Source organism: Dictyostelium discoideum (genome assembly GCF_000004695.1).
Source record: "Dictyostelium discoideum AX4 chromosome 2 chromosome, whole genome shotgun sequence".
NCBI classification, from domain to species: domain Eukaryota; phylum Evosea; class Eumycetozoa; order Dictyosteliales; family Dictyosteliaceae; genus Dictyostelium; species Dictyostelium discoideum.
Window position 1 is genome coordinate 6,788,799 of NC_007088.5, and position 20,222 is coordinate 6,809,020.

Here is a 20,222-nt window from a genome sequence, read left to right on the forward strand (position 1 = left end):
TTTAAAAATAAAAAAACAAAACAGAAGTTATATTTTTAAAATAAAAAGTAGTGAAAAAAAGTATAAAAATAAAAAAAAAATTGAAAAAAAAAACTGAAAAAGATATTTTTTTTTAAAAAAAAAACAATAACTAAATTTTCAAATAATTTTTTTTAAAAAGAAACCCAACAACGTAATTTATTAGATGATCTGAAAAAGATATTTTTTTTTTTTTTTTTGAAAATGTTAGAAAATGAATTTTTTTTCATTTTTTTTTTTTTTCATTTTTTATTTTTTATTTTTTTTTTTTACGCAACCAAGCACGAACAATAGAAAAAATAATCATACATATATTTTAATAAAAAATAAATATAATAAAAATAATAAATAATTATAATGAATGATGAATATAATGAAAAATTATTTTGGAAAGTTTTTAAAAATAAATATTTATTAAATTATATATTAAAAAATAAATGTTGTCATAAAAGTAAAAAATTTAAAACTATTATATCAATAAATTCAATGTTAAATCATAAACAATATCAACTATTGATATGCAAATTGAAAGCAAATGAAAATTTATACTATGGTATTGATTTTGAAAGTCGGTTTCCCAAAATTTTGGAGAATATTGGGGAAATAGATGATTTTGAAGCATTCAAAGAGATACATTCATTGTTATTTTTAAAAGGATATGAACATCATGGTAATAATTATTCTTGGTATATGAAATTATTAACAAGGTTCGATTTAGGTCCAAAATTTGAAATTTATTTAGATTTACACTTGAAATATTATCAACAGGAATTAAAACAGTATATATTAAATAATATGGATGAAGTATTTTATTATTTTGATTCAAAATGTATTAATAAAATTTTAAATTGTTTTCAACAACAATCCATCAGTAATAAACCATTTACTCTTTCTTCATTTGAAAGAAATCATTTACTTATTAAATTTTTAAATAGAAGTAATCCAAAAGAATTAATGAAAAAGCTTAAAATAATATCTAAAATTCCAATTTCACCAACTTCACAATTGAAACGTATTGATGAAAATTTAAGATTGAGTTTTGGCTTGTATTTAGAATATTTAAAACAACTAAAACAATTTGGATTACAAAATATTCCAACGTTTCTCCTCTGTCAAAAACTGTCGGGTGGAGAATTTAATTCTGAAATTAAAAGATACATAATGAACGATAAAGGAAATTTAGAGTATTCTTCTTTATCCGTTTATTCAATTTTATTATATTTTAAAATGTATTATAACAGCTATGATTATCGTAGTATACCAAGATCCATTCAAACTCAAATTGATATAATAATTGAAAATAGTAAACACAGACGTTGTACACCATATCAATCAACTAAACAACTATTTCAACTATTGGCCAGTGAAACCAAATCAATTGCTCTATATACATTGTATTTAAAAGAGTATGATGAACCAATCGAAACCATTGAAATTAATGAAAAAATTTTACTATATATCATGATAAAAACCTATAGCATCAATATATTGAAATTTCTATTGAAAAATCATATAGAAATTGAATCTGAAAAAAATAAATTAATTGATGATTTTGATTTATATGATCTAGGAAAAATATTTAAAAATAGTAAATTTGATAAAAGAAATATTATTAAATTTTTCAAAGTCTTCTCATCACAAAAATCAATTATTATTAAAAATTTTGATCAAGACAAAGAATTGTATCCAATTTCATTTAATCAATTATGTATGTCTAAATGGAAAGAAATTATATCAAATCTAATCGATAAAGATATGATTGTTACAATTAAAGATAAAGAAACAATCGATTGGTTATCCGATACAAAAATAGGTGGTTGTAGTTATATAACAATAAGAGATGCTTTAAATTCAAAATTAAAACAATTAAAACTTCAATTTGACACATTGGAACTATTAGATTATGCAAGATTAAAATTAAATCAAATTATTCAAAATTTTGATTCAAATCAAGAAATATGCAATATTCACATTTTACGTACTCATGATGATATTGTATCATTAATCAATCGTTTAAACGAATCAAACTTTAAAAATAATGAAGATTTATTTAAATATTATATGGTCCAAATTATTCAATTTGGTTCAAGAAATTCAATCAAATACCAAAGGTTATTTTGTGATAATTTTGATGAGCTACGTTATAGTGGTACCAAAAGTTTGGATGAATATATTAATACTATCAAATTTGTTGGCGAAAGGTTTATTGAATCAAGCAATTGTTGTGAAAGTAAACCAGAATATCGTAAAAATGAAAAGCCCCGTAATTACAAAATACCAACTCAACAAACATGTCAAATAATCAATCTTTCTAAAATTAAAGTCAATGTCAGTCACTTTCCAAATGCAACATCTTATTTATTACAAAAATTTATCCAGCTTTTGGACATTGACGGTGTTCAATTTATTCTTGATAATTTAAATGGTAATGGAGTAGGAATAGATGAATATTCATTTATTGATACATCTGGTCTCAAGAAATATATCTGTGGATATTTATATAAAGACTTAATGGTTTTTATTCAATTTATAATTGATAAATTCAACCAACACCAATATAATATATCATTATCAAATTTATCATTTTCTTTAAATTTCTTATTTTCAAACTTATTAAGAATTAAAAATTTAACTATTGATCAAATCAAATCAGCATATCAATTAATATCCAACTATGTTGAAATTAATTGTTCTGATATCCATTCACATTATTATTTAAATACATTATCACCATTGATTGGATCACTTTCTGTTCGTTCTTTCTCAATAGAAAGATTCTGTACATATGAAACAGATGCAAAGGTATATACATTTGGATACATTTTTAAAAATAGAGATAATAATGATTTACATCAATTTATCGATTCAACAATCATGGATATTTTAAAAAAAAAACCATTTAAAAGATTAATATCATTTCATAGTCTACTTGTACATATGTTAGATAATAATAATCCAAGAATTAATTTATTTTTATATTATTTCAAAATGCAATTAGAGTTTATAAAGACAAATGAAATCAAAGAACCATTTTTACATTATAAACTATTTAAGTTAATAATTAAAACATTTGATTTAGAATCATTTATTAAATTAGATAATTTATTACAACAATATAATTTCTATTTTAAAAAAGATGAAGATAGTGATGAAGAAGAATGTGAATATAAAAATTCTAAAAAAAAACCCAAAACATCAACATCGAATATGGTTGAATGGTTTGGTGTAAATATTTACAAAGATTATTCAGATTATCCAGATATTATTAATTACTTATATAGTAAATATAGTCTTCAATTGGAACCATATTTGGAATACTATGCATTTGATCGTATTAAACAAAAAACCTTTGAACAATACTGTACAAAAATTCCTCACGGAAGGAGAATAATAAACAAAAAAAGTGGGGCAGAGAGGGTATTTGGTATTTAAAAATATAATTTAAAAATATTTTTATTTTTTGTACAAAAAATTTAAAAATATAATTTAAAAAAATAATAAAAAATAATAAAAACAGATAAAGATTTTTTAAATTAAATACAAATATAAATTTATTTTTATTTGGTGTTGTGATTTTATTTTAGAATTAATTTTATTTTTAATTTTTTTTATCAATTGTTTTTAATTTAAAATAATCCATTATCAACACGTAATTGTTTAGTTTTCCAAGCAGGAGTTTTTTGGAAGATTTCTTTTGTCATTTTAAAGGTTGATAAAAATTCTTCATCAGAAAGGTACAAGTGAAGACAACTTTTATCAATATCATTTGGTAAATTAGTTTTTTGTTTTAAAACTGATAATGGATAGAATGTTGTAATTGTAGTTGGTGATGGAGTAGAGGTATTTGTAGTGGTAGCAACTTTAGATGGAGTAGTTACAGTTGTTGGCTTTAAAGTTACAGCAGGTGTAACTGTTTTTAGAGTAGCTACTGTCGGTGTAGTTATTGGTTTAGGAGTAGTTACTGTTGGTGTAGTTATTGGTTTTGGAGTAGCTGCTGTTGTTGGTTTTAAAGTAACACCAGAAGTAGGTAACATAATTGGAGAAGCTGGACCACTATTGTTTGAACCAAGGATAGCACTTAATTTTGATTTATAAGAATCTTGTTGAGTTTTATTAACTTGCCAAGCATGGAAATTAAAAGTGAATTCATGTGGTTCAAAACCATCTTGAATGGTAAAGATTGGATCATCTCTTCTATGAGTTGGAGCATTCATAATATACTCGAGAGCAGTTTCATTTGCCATTAATTTTTCAGTATCACTACTTTCTTTACCAACCCAAACGAAAATTTGTTTTTGATTATCCAAGATCATTACATCATCAGAATCTAAATCATCTTGAGAGAAATCATGAATTTCAAATACTTTGAATACACCACTATTATTTGAACATTGGAATAAACGAGTTTTCTTCTCTTGTTCAACGGTTCTCAATTGAGTGTAATAATCTTTTAAGAGTGATAAGGATGAGTTTGTTTCTAAAGATTCCCAAAATTCAGAAGTTTCATCACCTTCATCAATCAATTGGAAATTATAACCAGTGAAAACATTTGAAGAAATTTGAAGGGCAGCTTCTTTTTCATCAGAGTATTTACCAACCCAAATATAGGAAATTGTATTTTTAAAATTAACTAAAATGAAAGAATCATTTGAATCCAATGATGAAATTGCTTTTTCAACTTGAATTGAATGAATATTAATTGGCTCAGTACCTCTAACATGATATAAGCCTTGAAGTGATGAAGATAAATTTTCCAATGAAACTTCAGTGGTTGCATTTGGTCTTGAACCTTTAAAAACAACCATACGACCTTGGAAATGTTCTAAAAAGTGGTTTGGTTCTTTATTTTGAACGGTTCTGACATGAATACAAGAACGATGCAATTCTTTACCAACATCTTTAGCCAAAAGAGCAGCGGCACCTTTATCTTCACTTGAACTGAATCTACCTTGCCAATAGTATAATATTGAATTATTTGAGCCATCGGCAGCAAATAAAGTAAACAATACTAAATAACAAGATTGATTATAGAATAAACCAAATTCAGATTGAGAAATTTCAAATTTATTACGATTTCTAACATGCCAAATCTTTAATTCACCTCTATGTTTATCATCGACATGATGAAGAGTTGGAATAGTTGATTTTCTTTCTTCCTTTGAAAGTTGATATTTTTCAGGATTATGAAGAGCATCTACATTGATTTTCTCTTGAACTGCTTTGGCAGCAACACCTTTACCTGTGATTGGTTTCTTTTCAAAGTTATCATTAACATATTCACCCCAACTACCTTTTTTAAATTTATCTTTAAAGAGAGTATTCTCAGAGCCTTGAGTCATCTTTATAATTGGTGTCCAACTTGGTCTATTATCTTCATGTAATAAATCCATTGCATTTGCCATTGCAACTGTTCTTTGATCATTTGCTGATGCTTTACCTAACCAAACGTATAATTCGGTTTCACAATCTAAAATATAACAAAACTCTGCATTCAATTGAGTGGTTGAATAAACATCACCAATTGGATCGATTAGATGAAGATGTACTTCATAATTTAAATTTTCAACTTGATATAATTTAATTTGTTCAACCGATTTCTTTTCATAAGCGAAATCATCACCACCTTGTTCAGCTTTTTGAACATCATCTTTGCAACCACCTAATCTCTTCCAAAATTCTGGATGATCCTTATCGGTATCATTTTCATCCATAACGATAATCTTTGCTTTTGCTGATTTTTCATCACGTAATCTAATGGTAAGATCTAAACCTTTACCTTTTTCTAAACGACTTGATTCGCTTCCATTCCATTGATAAATGAAATCCTCACAATCCAATACGAAAACATCGCCACTATTTAATGACTTTGATGAAATATCAACTTGTTTAACTCTAATATTACGTCTACCCTTAAGGTGGAATAATTTATATTGTTTTGCTGCTGTTGCAATTGCTGCTGATGCTGATGTTAATTTCAATGGTGCAACATATCTTGGACCACCATAAGATTTAAAGTATGACATAAAAATATCACCTTCTTTACCTTGAAATTCTCTATAAAGAATTGGTTCTGGATAAAATTGTTCTGAATCAAATTGTTTTTGATTATATTTAATAATTCTTTCAAGTTCTTCAATTCTATCATTACAAAAATTAATTGTTTCTTGTGAATTTATTAATAATTCACCAATCCAAAAATGAATATTATAAGTTTTAATATTCATATTACCATCATAAAATTGTCCCTATAAAATTTTTTTTTTTTTTTAAAAAAAATAATTAATAAATGTATAATTAATTTTAAAAAAAAAAAAAAAAATTAATTAATTACAAACCATTAATAATAAATAAGATTTATTAGTTTCAAAAGTTGAATGATTCACTTTTGGAACTTTTTGAATTGTTGAATCATCAATAATTTTCCAAATTTCTAAACCAATTTCTTTACCAATTTCATTTATATGACTAAAACATGAAGATTGTTGTAAATTTTCTCTGTTTTTTTCTGCTTCAATTTCTGCATTTCTTTTGAGGATACCAAATTTTGATGGGATAACTCTTTTTCTTTGTGTTGGTAGTTCAAGTGGTGGTTCCATTTTAAAAAGTACAATATTTATAAATTTACAATTTTTTTAAATAAAATAAATTAAAATAAAAAAATAAAATAAAATAAAAAGTAAAAAAATAAAAAGAAAAAAAAAAAAAATTAAAAAAAAAAAAAAGAATAGGAAAAAAAAAAAAAAAAAAAGAAAAGAAAAAAATTAAAAAAAATAAAAAAAATTTGAATAAAAATTGATAAATATCTTAATAACCATTTTTTTTAATTTTTTTTGATTTTTTTTTTTTTTCCTTGATTTTTAAAAAAACTTTTTTTCAGATCTTTTTTTACTAACCGCCGATTCTTTTTATTTGAAATAATCAAAATTTATTTTTATTTTTATTTTATTTTATTTTTTTTTTTTTTTTTTGTTACTTTTAGAAAATGGAAAAGTAGATAAACAAGAAATTAAAAAGTTTAATTTTTTTTTTTGAAAAGTTTTATTTATTTTTTTTTTTTTTAGATTGGAAAAAAAAAAAAAAAAAATTTATTTATTTTATTTATTCATCAAAATCCTCAACTTCTTCATTTTCAGCTTCATTAATTTTTAAATTATTTAATGCATTTGGTAAAAGATTTAAATCTTTAATATTTACAGTCAAGAAATCAAAAGCATAAGAAACATTTTGATTAAAATCATCATCATCTTCATCTTTCATTGGTAAACTTGCTTTAACATTTGGATAACGTTGAGAGAAATGAGTTAAAATTGTAGAATGAGAATTTGATTGATTAAAAGCTTTGATTGCATCTTTAAATGTACAATGTCTTTTTTGATTTGCTTTATCTTGCTGACAATCATGAAAAGTTGCTTCATGAATAACTATAGTACTATTGTCAGCCAATTCAACAAATTCACTACAGTAAGAAGTATCACCAGAATATGAAACTTTCCAACCATTTTCACTCTCAATCATAATACCATGAGCACCAAATGAATGAATCACTGATACAGCAATACATTTAACAATACCCAATTCTTTCTTTAAAAATTGACTAAATATTGAATCTTGTTGATAATTTGAAAAATTAAAAAATTGAACATATTTCCAAATACCTTTAAATCCATTATTATTATTATTATTACCATTATATAATGTAAAAGATTTTTCTAAATCTCTTATATATAAATTTGCACCTGGTGGTGATAAAATTACTAAGGAACGTTTTTCAAATGGTATATAAAATTCATCCATTGCTAAATGTCTAACTTGTAAAAGTTTTTGAAGATCTTGATGATGATCAGCATGTAAATGTGAAATGAAAATGAATTTTAAAGTTGATAAGATTTCTTTGGTTTTTTGATCACCATATTTTCTAAATAATTGTGAATAGGCACCACCACCTGTATCAAATAATATTGAACCTTTATCAAATAGATTTAAAAGTATACAAGTTTCTGATCTAAATAATGAAGTTTGTGAGCAACCAGTACCCAAGAAAACAATCTCCAATTCTCTATCACTTAAACTTTTAATTAATTTATTTTGACTTTTAATAAATTCATTTCTTGATGAACTAATTAATGATTTTCTTTTATTATTAATAATTGATTTTGATGATGTTGATGATGGTGATGGTGATGATGGTGATGTTGGCGATGTTGATGTTGTTGTTGTTGTTGAATTTAAATCAAGAGATTTTAAAGGTGATGATGGTGGTGATGGTGATTTCATTTCAAAAGTGTAATCGATATCTTGATTTTCAATGCATGCAGAATTATCAAATAATGGATGACCTAAAGGTGATAAAGGGTTCATAATTATAGTTTGATGGAATCTACCCCTTTGAATATTTGGCATTGATGAGATTGTTTCAGGTAATGGTAAACTATTGCAAGGTGGATACAGTTTTGGATAGAATGTTGGTGAAACTTTATTCAACCCGTTAACTAATTGACCAGATAATTGAATTAGTTCATGATATGCACAACTTTTATTTAAAATGATATGTTGCCATTTTTCATTTGAAAATTTCATAACAAATTCACAATACTCTTTCGATGAGAATATCTCCTCAGGCACCATATGAACTATACAACCACTTCTAATTGGATTACCATTCCCACTATAGGATAGAATTTGTTGGTTATTAATTATGGATTCTAAATAATCAATACTTGGACATGCTATAATTATCATTGCAGGACCTATGGTGGAGGGTGATAACACCTCTTGGGGTGTCACGACTCTGCCTACTTTCTCACTGAACACTGATTCACCTTTACAAAGCTTCGATCTTCCAATACCGACTATACCAAGTTCATTTGCTTTCTCAATTGAAAATTTACCAATAATATCAGGTAGATGACAAATATAGCAAATTACATCAGAAGATCTTTGTGATTTTGGGAATGTTACATTATGTGAATTTATAGGCCCATAAATTGGATCCTTTAAATAAATGTTCATTCTCTTTCTAACCATATCACGTTTCTCTTTATTGGTTAATCTTAATGATTTAGTTAATCTTGTAATTAATCTAAAATGTCTACTTTCCATACACCAAAATTCTTTTTCACTTGAAATTAATTTATTATTATTATTATTATTATCATTTTCATCTAAACAATAATTTGAATCTGAATTATCAGATAAAAACTTTTTAATTAATTTTGAATTTTTTGGTTTAAATTGAAATAATTCTTGTTTACTAGAAATTTTAGTTGTACCTGCTTTAATATCCTCTTTTAATAATTTATAAGAAGCGTATTGTTCAATTTCACTCATTGTAAATTCTGATCCAGTGCTTGAATGAATAATACCACCACGTAATATTGTCCAATCATAAAATGATTTTGATGATCCAATTGCAACTTTCATCGAATTATTATTTGATGGTCTTTCAATAGCTCCAAATGATTTATTAAATGTAAATGGTAATGATTCTACTGTTTTCATTGTTACATTTGGTGAAGATGATGAACAAGATGATGATGATGATGTTGATGATGTTGATGATGATGAATTATCAATTGAACTTTTAATTACAACTGGATAAACTGATAAATGACCATCTGATAAATGAAATGATTCATCATCACTACATTCTGTAATACAGAATGTTTTATATCTTTTACTCAAAAAATATCTATATGACATTAAATTTGATGTTAACCCATTTGGTCCAATAATTGATAAATCACCTTTATTACGTAATACATAATCTAAAATAATAATAATAATAATAATAGTTAGAAAATAAACAATATATATTATATATATTGTTTACTACATACTTAAAAAATCAGTTTCAGTTGAAGGATCTAAATGAGTTAAGAATAGTATATCTGAATCAGCTGGTTTAGAATGACTTGATCCCAATGATTGTCTATGAATACCATTACCCATATTAAAACAATACTTTTGATTACCATTTGTAATCATTACTGAAGAATCTGTGTGACCTGATCCTGTTGACATTATTTTTATTGATGCTTTCATTTTATTATTATTATTATTATTATTATTATTATTATTATTATTTGTTTTTTTTTTTTTTTTTTTTTTTTATATATTGCTATTACTTTTTAATATTTTTTTTTTTATTATTATTATTTTTTTTATTATTATTTTTATTATTATTATTATTATTATTGTTGTTATTATTAATATTAATGTGGAGAAGATTATTCATAGATTGTTTTAAAGTATTTGTTTGTTGTAAAATAATTAATGAACTGTTCATATGTGAAAGCTTGAATTCGTTTTTTTAAAAAAAAAAATTTTTTTTTTATTTTTGTTTTTTTTTTTAAAAATGAAACACAGAAAAAAAAAAAATTTTTAATTTAAACAATTTTAGAAATGCGCGGGTTTGGGAATTTTTTAAGAAATCGATTTGAAAAATAATATTAATAAAATTATGTGTTTTTTATAAAAATTATACCGAGATTATTCTCTTTTTTTTTTACTATTTGATAATTTTTTTAATTATTTATTATAATATGTATTTCTTTTTTATTTTACTTTAGTATTACCCTAAATTGAATTTGAATTTTGTAAACAAAAAAAAAAAATTTCATTTATATTTTTTTTTTTTATTAATGGTTTAATTATATTTATTTTTAATATGAATTTAGTGTATAAAAATAGAGCACTCAAAAATACACAAAATGATATAAAAAAAAATTAGTATATCAATTCTGTTTTTTAATTTTTTTTTAATTAAAAAAAGGTAATTTTTAATTTAAAATTTTTTATTTTGTTCATTCAATCTTTTTTTTTTTTAAAACTTGGAAAGAAAAAAAAATAATTAAATAAAAAAAATAAACCAATTCAATCAAATCTAAGGTTGGCTGGTAGTTTATCAATATTCCTAGTTTTTTTTATTTTTAGTTTTTTTATTTTGGTTGAAATATAATACCAATTAGGTAATAAATAAAAAGAAAAATAACATTGGTATAAAAATACATTTTATTTATTTATTTGTTTTTTATTTTATCTTTTTTTTTTTTTTTTCTCTTTTTTTTTTTCTTTTTTTTTTTTTTTTTTTTTTTTTTTTTTAATATATATGTACGATACTTGGGAAAAAAAAAATTATTTAAATTATTATTTGAAATAATAATCAAATAAATTGAGGAGTAGGAGGGAATATTATGAACATGGTGGACTACTGAAAGAATTAAAAAATATATACATGTTTTTTTTTTTTTTTTTTTTTTTTTTTTTCGTTGGTTGTCAATTGTTACTATTATTATTATTTTATAAATTATTGTTATTATTTTTTTTTTTTAATTATTATTTATATTTGAACGCGTTTTAATGGAAGAAAAACAAAATAAAAAAAAAAAAAAAATTATTTCATTCTTTTAGATACCTCCTTCCTCTATATAAAATTTTAAAAGAAAAAAAAAAAAAAAATGTCAGTAAAGATGAAAAATATTATTAAATAAATATTATAAAATAAATAAAAATTATTATTAAATAATTACCCATAGTTTGACGAGTAAGAATATCTTTTACAGCTTCAAAAACATGACCAATATTAGTTGTATCAGTTGCGGTTGTAACATTTGTATAAACTGCTTTTGAAGTTTTATTTGCAGATAAAATTTTCTTTTTCAAAAAGACCAAAGATTGTTCGTAATCATCGGATGGACCAGTGTAATCAGGGAAACAAATTGAAATACCAGTCTTTTTAATTTTCTCTGCGAATAAATCACGTTTATTTAAGAAAAGAATGATTGGAATATCTTTGAACCAACGTTGATTAATTATATCACCAAATACTTTAATTGATTCAATCATACGATTAGTTTTACCATCTTCTTCCAAAACTTGATCATATTCACATAATGAAATTACAAATAATATTGCTGTAACTTCACTAAAATGATGAATCCATTTATCTCTATGTCCTCTTTGACCTGCTACATCAATCATTCTAAATTTAATACCCCTAACTGAAAATCTAGTTTCGCTAACAGATGTTGATGCAACTCTAGTATATAAAATATCTTGATCTGTTGGTATATAATCTTCCTCTATTAAAATATAAATTTTAAAAAAATTAAAAAAAAAAATTAAAAAAAATTAGAATTAAAAAATAAATAAATAAAAAAAATAATAATAATAATAATAATAATAATAATAATAATAATAATAATAATAATAATAATAATAATAATAATAATAATAATAATAATAATAAAATTTACCTGAAAATCTTGCAATGTCATCTAAAAAGTATTGTGAAGATGAATGTAATTGGAAATTTGAACCACTATTATTAGCAGCATTAATGAATGATTCATTTTTAGAAAGTTCTGCAACTCCTTTTAATACATTTTTATCTAAATTTGTATAATTTTTAGTTTCATAAATTTCTTCAATCTATTTTTATGTATTTTATAAGAAAAGTGAAAAAATAAAAAAAATAAAAAAAAAAAAATTTAAATTAAAATTAAAATTAGTCGCAATTTGGCTTGGGGAAATTTTTTTTTTTTTTTTTTTTCAAAAAAAAAAAAAAAAAAAAATATATATATATATTATACATACAGATGAACAAATTGAATCAAATTGTGATGGAATTGTTAAATTTAAAACACCACAACCACGAATGATTGAATAAGCAATTTCAATGATATTTCTATAAACAAATTGTCTTTGATTAATTCTTTCCTCTTGAGAGTAACCTTCAAGATGTAAGATTTTCATTTGTTTAACGACTGTTGATTTACCAGAATCACCAGTACCAAGTAATAATAATTTTAATTCACTATCCATTATCTTTTTCTCTTCTTTTAATTGTTTTTCAATTTGTTTATTGACTGCTTTTTGCTCTCTATAACGAGTTAAAAGTGATGGTGACATTGGTGGTGATAAAGTTGATGTTGATGATGATGGTGATTGTGGTGATGATGATTGATTACCATTCACTTGAATTGCTGGTGTTGCTGTTGTTGTATTTGTTGTAGTGCTACTCATTTTCTTTTAATTATTATTACTATTCTAGTATTTATTTTATTTTATTTTATTTTTTTTTATTTTTTTAATATTGAGGATGTGTGTAGTGATACAAAATTATTTTTTGTTTGGTTTTAGTATAATAAAGTGATAAATATATGTATATGAAATTTAAAAAATATAGAATTTGTGGATGATTAGGAGTTATCAAACAACGAAACCTATGAAAACTAATAATGGGTGATTTGAAAAAGAAAAGTCAGTAAGGGTGGCTTTTGTTTTTTTTTTTTTTTTTTTTTTAAAAAAAAAAAAGCTTTTGAATGGATTAAAATAAAAAAAGATTTTTTTTTTAAAAAAAAAGAAAAAAAAAAAAGAAAAAAAAAAAAATTAAAAAAAAATTGAAAAAAAATAAAAATCCAATGGGATCAAAAGGGTAATTTTTATTTTTATTTTTTTTTTATTTTTTTTTTTATTTTTTTAATGCACCTCAGTACCCATGATAGCCCGAAAAAAAAAAAATATTAATGGAAAATAAGATATTTTTTCATATTGGTTGGTGAATCAAAAATACCCCAAAAAAAAAAAAAAAAAAAAAAAAAAAAAAAAAAAAAAAAAAAAAAAAAAAAAAAAAAATAGGATGGAAAAGAAAGAAAAGAAAAAAAAAAAAAAAAGAATCTTTTATATTTTTTTTATTATTCCCTACAAGGTAAGATAGTAGATTCACACCAGAAACTAAAGGAAAATAATGAAAAAAAAATAAAAAAATAAATAAAATAAAAAAAAAAACAAAATAAAAAAAAAATAAACAAATCTTTTTGAGTTATTTGATATTTTTCATGATGTACATACTGCAAAAATAGGTTTTGATTATTTTTCTTTTTTTTTCTTTGTGCTTCAAACTGTTTTTTTTTTTTTTGATATGAAAAATGGGTATTGTTTTTAATAAAATAAAAAAACTCTGTTTGAGTAAAAAAGTGTTTTTTGTTTTAAATAAATAAATAAATAAATTAAATAAATAAATAATTGATTGATTTGATTTGATTTTTATTTTATTATTTTGGTTTTGGTTTGGTTTTGATTTTGATTTCTCTCTTTTTTTTTATAGTTTTTTTTTTTTTTTTTTTTTTTGTTGAGTTGAAGAAGAGAGAAAAGAAAAATTAAAAAAAAAAAAAAAAAAAAAAAAAAAAAAAAATTATAACAAGATAAAAATAAAAAAAAAATAAAAAAACAAAAAAAAAAAAAAAAATTAAAAATAGAAAAAAAAAATTAAAAATAAATTTAAAAAAAAAAATAAAAAATAAAAATTTTAATAATTACGACACACCCATTAAACATGCATATTAATATTAATAATAATAATAATAATAATAATAATAAAAATAATAATAATAATAATAATAATAATATTATTAATAACAATTATTATTATTAATATTATATTATAAACACCCACCACTTAAACACTAACCCGTGTTATTTTAAATTCAATATATATAAATAAAATTTTTAACAGTTATATTTAGATAGATTTAAATGCTGAATTATGATTACAAAAACTAGATTTTTTCGATAAAAATGGATAATTTATTTTTATTAAGAAAATTTAAATATGTTTTTTTAATTAAAATTATAAATACATATATTTTTATAATCTTATTTATTATTATTATATTTTTTATTATTATTATTATTATTATTATTATTATTATTATTATTATTATTATTATTATTTTTTAGTGTGGTGTGTCGATTGTAAAATAAAAATAAAAATAAAAATAAACAAAACAAAACAAAATAAAATATATTTGGTTTTTTTTTTTTTTTTTTTTTTTTATTATTAATTTTTTAAAAAATAAAAATAATTCTTAAAAAACAACAAAATGATGAATTTATATGAATATCTTACATTTCTTTGCAGGATTATTAATATTAAAAATAAAAAAAAAAAAAAAAAAAAATTATAAAAATAACGAATATTGTTGTTATAAAAATCAAAAAAAAAAAAAAAAAAAAAAAAAAAAAAAAAAAAGGTAAAAGTAAAATAAAAAATAAAAAATAAAAGAATAAAAAAATCAGATGAGTTGTTTTTTTTTATTTTTATTATTTTTTTTTTGCTCAGAGTTAAAAAATATCTTTTTTTTTCAATCAGTGAAAAAAAAAATTGAAATTATTTTTAAAAATAATTCGATTTGATAACCGCTTTGATTTTGAATAATAAAAATAAAAAAAAAAATAATGAAAATAAATTTTTTTTTGATATTTTTTTTTTTAATTCACTTAATATGATTTTACCAAAATTTTTTCCTTTTTATTTTTATAATGGGGTTAATAATTCCCACTATTTTGATTTTCTTTTTTTTTTTTTTTTTTTTTTTCATTTTTTAAAACCTTTTTCAACGAATTAAAATAAAATAAAACAAAATAAAATAAAACAAAATAAAATAAAATTTTGTTTCGAAACCTCATAAAAAAAAAAAAAAAAAAAAAATATTCAAGACCCCACACAATTGTTTGTGCAGTACAAATTTGTGTCAAGTAATCATGTGATTCGGCACTTTGATCAACAACAAAAATTTGATTGACACTCTCATCGTCTTCGGCATTTTTAAAATTATAATAATTTCTAGAAATCGCTATTTTTATTTTTAATTTCTATTCCATTTCTATTTTAATTATTATTATTTTATTGCTTATTCTAAAAAATAAAACTTTTTTACAAAATTAAATAAATTAAATTAAATAAAATTAAATAAAATTAAATTAAATTAAATAAAAAAAAAAAAAAAAAAAAAAAAAAAAAAAAAAAAAAAAAACAAAAAACACTAGGAAAGAAAAGTGTTTTTTATTTTTATTTTTATTTTTCTTAAAAATCCAAATTGTGTTAACAACAAACAGAACCACTTTGAGTCTTGTAATCAGCATTTTGATCAACACTTGAATGAATTGTACCATCTTCTTCTTTTTGAAAATAATAACCAACAAAAATGGAATTGGTTTTTTAAATTCCATCTCCATTTTTTTTAAATACATTTTAATAATTTTGGTTATAATAATAATAATAATAATAATAATAATAATCATCATAATAATAATAATAATCATAATTAATATTATTTAGAAGACTATTTTGGGGATAAAAATCATTTTTTGGATTACTTGATAAAGAGGATGCTGTAGAGAATTTTCCTTCAAAAAATATATTACCAGTTTTATTATTATTATTATTATTATTATTTTTATTTTTATTTTTATTTTTATTTTTATTATAATCTACATTTGTAATATCAAAGGTTAATGGGTTTTTAACTCTATCTGATATATCAATTTCACGACTATCTCTATATCTTTTAACACCACAAAATGATGATGATGATGATGATGATGATGATGATGAATTGATGGATGATGTTGAAGATGTACATGAATATGAAAAAGATGATGAAGTTGTTGATAAAGATGAAAATGTGGTAAAATCCTCACTAAAATCGGCTTTTTCAATATTTTCCTTATTTTCCAAATTAAATACTGAATAATCAATTTGTTTAAATAATTGTTGGATTTTAAATAATTCTTCTCTAATATTTTTTAATTCATTATTACCATTATTATCCCTATCTCTTAATAATAATTTATGATCACTTTCAGTAGTTTCCATATTTTATTTATTTATTTATTTTTATTTTTTTATTTTTAAAATATTTATTTCCTAATTATGTTTATTATTGTTTATAAGTCCCTTTGGTTATATAATAATAAAAAAATAAAAAAAAATAAAAAAAAAATAAAAAAAAAAATAATAAAAACAAAAAACAAAAAAAAAAAAAAAAAAAATATAAATAAAATAAATTAAAAAAATAAAAAACAAAACAATAACAAAAAGAAAATGAAAAAAAAAAAAAAGAATTATAAAAATTTGAAAAAAAAGACTAAACAAGTGTTTAAATAAATTTTAAAAAAAAAAAAAAATAAAAAAATATAAAATAAAGGAAAAAAAGTTTATAAACTGATATTTTTGGTATGTTTAATTATTAAAAAAATTTTAAAAGTGATTATTTTTTTTTAAAAAAAAAAAAAAAAGATTTAAACTAATTACATTACATTTTTTTTATTTTATTTTTTTTTTTATTTTATTCTAAAATTGAAATTCTATGAATTTTTGTTTTTTTTTTTAAACACTATTCCATTTTTTTCAAACAATCGAAATAGGAAAACAACCAATCGAAACAATTAAAAAAAAAACAATATAACCCTAATTTGGTTTTGTATTTAAGCTTTTTTTTTTTTTTTTTTTTTTTTTTTTTTTTTTTTTTTTTTACATTCTAATTCAAGTAATAGTTTATTTTATTATAAAACTAAAGTATCTCTAATTCTATGAATAAATGAATGATTAAATATTTTTTTAGATTCTGAAATAATTAGTTCTAATTTTCCTTCATATGATAAATTTTGATCTTTTATATTTTTTTGACCAACATTTGAAATTAATAAAAATAAATTATTCATTGATAAATTTGGAATTTGGTGATGACCTCCCTCTAATATTTTTTCTAAAAATCCTAATTCTTTCTCAATATTTTTATTATCATTTTCTTCATTTATTTTAAATATATAAATTGAATTTTTATTATTTAAAGATTGTTTTTTAATTTTATCAATTATTTGATTATTTGAAAATTTTGAAAATTGAATTATACTACTATTATTATTATTATTATTATTATTATTATTATTATTATTGTTATTATTATTATTATTATTAATATTACTATTATTAGTTGTAAATAAATTTAATAAGAAATTAATAGTTTTATCATAATCATCTGTTGAAATATGAATTGATATTGGTCTTTTATAATTTTTATCATTTTGAATATTTGCAGAATTTGATAAAATTTGAGATTTCATTGAATTTCCAAAATATTGAAATTCATCTGGATAATTAAATTTATTTATTAAATCTTTAAAATCTTTATCAGCAACATAACTACTTGCTTTATTTTTATTATCTTTTAAAAATGGATATCTATCATTAAAAACTATTGCAATGAGTACTATCAAAAATAAATAAATTATTATTTTTTTTTTATTTTTTTTTTCATTTTTATAATCTTTAACTTTAATATTATTATTATTATTATTATTATTATTATTATTATTATTATTATTATTATTATTAATATTACTATTATTATTTAATATATTTGGTTTTTGTTTTTGAGGAGAAGAGGAAGAAGAAGAAGAAGAGGTTGATAATGGTGGTGGTGGTGTATTTAAAAGTGAAGATGATCTTGATTGAACTATAATTTCCTCCTTTTTATAAAAACTATTATTATTTATAGTTTTTGGTAAATATTTTTTTTTGTCAGTATTATTGATGTTGTAATTTTCTTCATCAGTTTCAGACTCTTCTTCGCTATCATCTTTGTCATCATTTTGAGTTTCGCTATCGGAACTATTTTGATTTTCAGTTATTGAATTTTCATCATCTTCATCTTTTTCATAATATTCATCTTTTTTGTAATTATTTTTAGTAATTTCTAAATTATCTGTATAATATTCAATTTCCATCTATCTTTCTATCTCTTTTTTGTTGTTTTATAACTTGAGGGATTGAAAAAAAAAGGAAAAAAAAAAAAAAAAAATTAAATAAAATTAGTGGGAAAAAAAAAAAAAAAAAAAAAAAAAAAAACCCCTTTTTTGTTTTATAACTTGAGGGATTGAAAAAATAAAATAAAAAAAAAAAGAATTAAATTAAATTCATTTTGGTAATTTTAATTTTTTGATCATTTAAATAGATTAAAAGAAACAATTGCATCTTCTTTTATTTAACTAAAAACTATTTTATTTTATTTTTTTTTTATTTTTTTTTTTATTTTTTTTTTATTTTTTTTTTTTCCCACAACCCAAAATAAAATTTTTTTAAAATTTGAAAAAAAAAAAAAAAAAAAAAAAAAAAACAAATAAAATAAAAAATAAGAAATGACCATTTTTAAAAAAGGTATTGAAAAAATTCAAAAATCTAATAAAAATATCATTATTAGATCTTATTCAAGTAGGTACAGATTTAATAATTATTAAAAAATCCATATTTATATAAAAAAAAAAAAATTAATTTTAAAAAAAAAAAAAAAAAAATATATATATATGTATAGAAAGTAGGTATGAAGAAATTGTAAAATTAAGAGAAGGTTATAGTAGTGCACAAGTTGAAGAAAATGATTTATCAAAAGAAATTATGGATAGAATAAAAGATAGAAGAAAACAACAACCAAATTATCGTGATGATATTAATGATGATTCTACTGTATATTCATCAAGAAAAGATGAACAATTTAAAGAACAAAGTCATTTAATAATAAATGGAAGAAAAGTTTCTTGTGACATACCAAAAGATCAAGTAGAAGTTGTATCTCTTAAAGATTATTAATAATAAAAAAAAAAATTATAAAATAAAATAAAATAAAAAAAACTTTGTACATAAAAGAAAAGCAATTTGCGATAGCGAGAGATACCACCCAATTTTTTATTTTTTTTCATTTTTTTTTCATTTTTTTTTTATTTTTTTAATTTTTTGGAGTTCGTAAATGGGCAATTATTTTTAATGTGACAAAAAGTTGTCGAGTTTTTTCAATTTTTTACTTTTTTTTTTTTTTTTTCGTATTTTTTTTATTTTTTTTTTTTGGGCTAACCTAAAATTTTTTTTTTTTTTCTTTTTTTTTTTTCTTCCTTTCCACTATCAACAATATTGTTATACTTGAAACAGGTACAGATACACCCTTTGTTATTAATTTAAAATGTTTAAATGTCAAACTTTATTGTATTCAATTTTAATTGATACAGCATTGCACACACATGCATTTCAAATAATAATCATCCAATAGGTAAAGTAAACATTATGAATCAATTTGAAATTATCTTTAGCGTACAATTAAAATAATTTCAAACATAATGTTTACTTTAGAGACCTACTTTTAAATACAAAAAGGATATCTCATCTCTGCACTCAAGTATAAACCTCTTGCAGCTCTAGAGGATTATATATTTTTTTTTAAAAAAAATAGAGATAAAGTCCCAGAATATTTAAAATAAAAATAAAATATTATTTTAACTCCAAAAAAAAAAAACCAAAACCAAAAAAAATTAGCATCATTCAAAAAGATATTTTGGAATTTTTTTTATTTTTGGATATAAAATATATTTAT

General features: G+C 20.7%; 7 protein-coding genes across 7 annotated transcripts; 2 read left to right on the forward strand and 5 right to left on the reverse strand.

Moving 5' to 3' along the window:
• Positions 1 to 375: 375 nt before the first annotated feature.
• On the forward strand, positions 376 to 3,450 carry DDB_G0276401 (hypothetical protein; the record flags this gene model as incomplete). Its single annotated transcript, XM_637992.1, has 1 exon — positions 376 to 3,450. The coding sequence occupies one exon, from the start codon at positions 376 to 378 to the stop codon at positions 3,448 to 3,450; it is 3,075 nt and encodes a 1,024-aa protein (XP_643084.1).
• A 194-nt stretch (positions 3,451 to 3,644) lies between these two features.
• Positions 3,645 to 6,614, reverse strand: vilB (hypothetical protein; the record flags this gene model as incomplete). The annotated part of the gene is made up of 2 exons (XM_637993.1): positions 3,645 to 6,263; positions 6,354 to 6,614. 2 exons carry the CDS (start codon positions 6,612 to 6,614, stop codon positions 3,645 to 3,647), a joined length of 2,880 nt encoding a protein of 959 aa, XP_643085.1.
• Positions 6,615 to 7,116: 502 nt separating this feature from the next.
• On the reverse strand, positions 7,117 to 10,059 carry DDB_G0276531 (hypothetical protein; the record flags this gene model as incomplete). Its single annotated transcript, XM_637994.1, has 2 exons — positions 7,117 to 9,782; positions 9,855 to 10,059. The coding sequence occupies 2 exons, from the start codon at positions 10,057 to 10,059 to the stop codon at positions 7,117 to 7,119; spliced, it is 2,871 nt and encodes a 956-aa protein (XP_643086.1).
• Positions 10,060 to 11,423: 1,364 nt separating this feature from the next.
• Positions 11,424 to 13,041, reverse strand: gpaG (G-protein subunit alpha 7; the record flags this gene model as incomplete). Its single annotated transcript, XM_637995.1, has 4 exons — positions 11,424 to 11,440; positions 11,547 to 12,098; positions 12,273 to 12,447; positions 12,613 to 13,041. The coding sequence occupies 4 exons, from the start codon at positions 13,039 to 13,041 to the stop codon at positions 11,424 to 11,426; spliced, it is 1,173 nt and encodes a 390-aa protein (XP_643087.1).
• A 3,010-nt stretch (positions 13,042 to 16,051) lies between these two features.
• On the reverse strand, positions 16,052 to 16,675 carry DDB_G0276533 (hypothetical protein; the record flags this gene model as incomplete). Its single annotated transcript, XM_637996.1, has 1 exon — positions 16,052 to 16,675. One exon carries the CDS (start codon positions 16,673 to 16,675, stop codon positions 16,052 to 16,054), a length of 624 nt encoding a protein of 207 aa, XP_643088.1.
• Positions 16,676 to 17,364: 689 nt separating this feature from the next.
• On the reverse strand, positions 17,365 to 18,588 carry DDB_G0276535 (hypothetical protein; the record flags this gene model as incomplete). Its single annotated transcript, XM_637997.1, has 1 exon — positions 17,365 to 18,588. One exon carries the CDS (start codon positions 18,586 to 18,588, stop codon positions 17,365 to 17,367), a length of 1,224 nt encoding a protein of 407 aa, XP_643089.1.
• A 411-nt stretch (positions 18,589 to 18,999) lies between these two features.
• DDB_G0276537 (hypothetical protein) lies at positions 19,000 to 19,447 on the forward strand (the record flags this gene model as incomplete). Its single annotated transcript, XM_637998.1, has 2 exons — positions 19,000 to 19,072; positions 19,173 to 19,447. 2 exons carry the CDS (start codon positions 19,000 to 19,002, stop codon positions 19,445 to 19,447), a joined length of 348 nt encoding a protein of 115 aa, XP_643090.1.
• Positions 19,448 to 20,222: the final 775 nt, after the last annotated feature.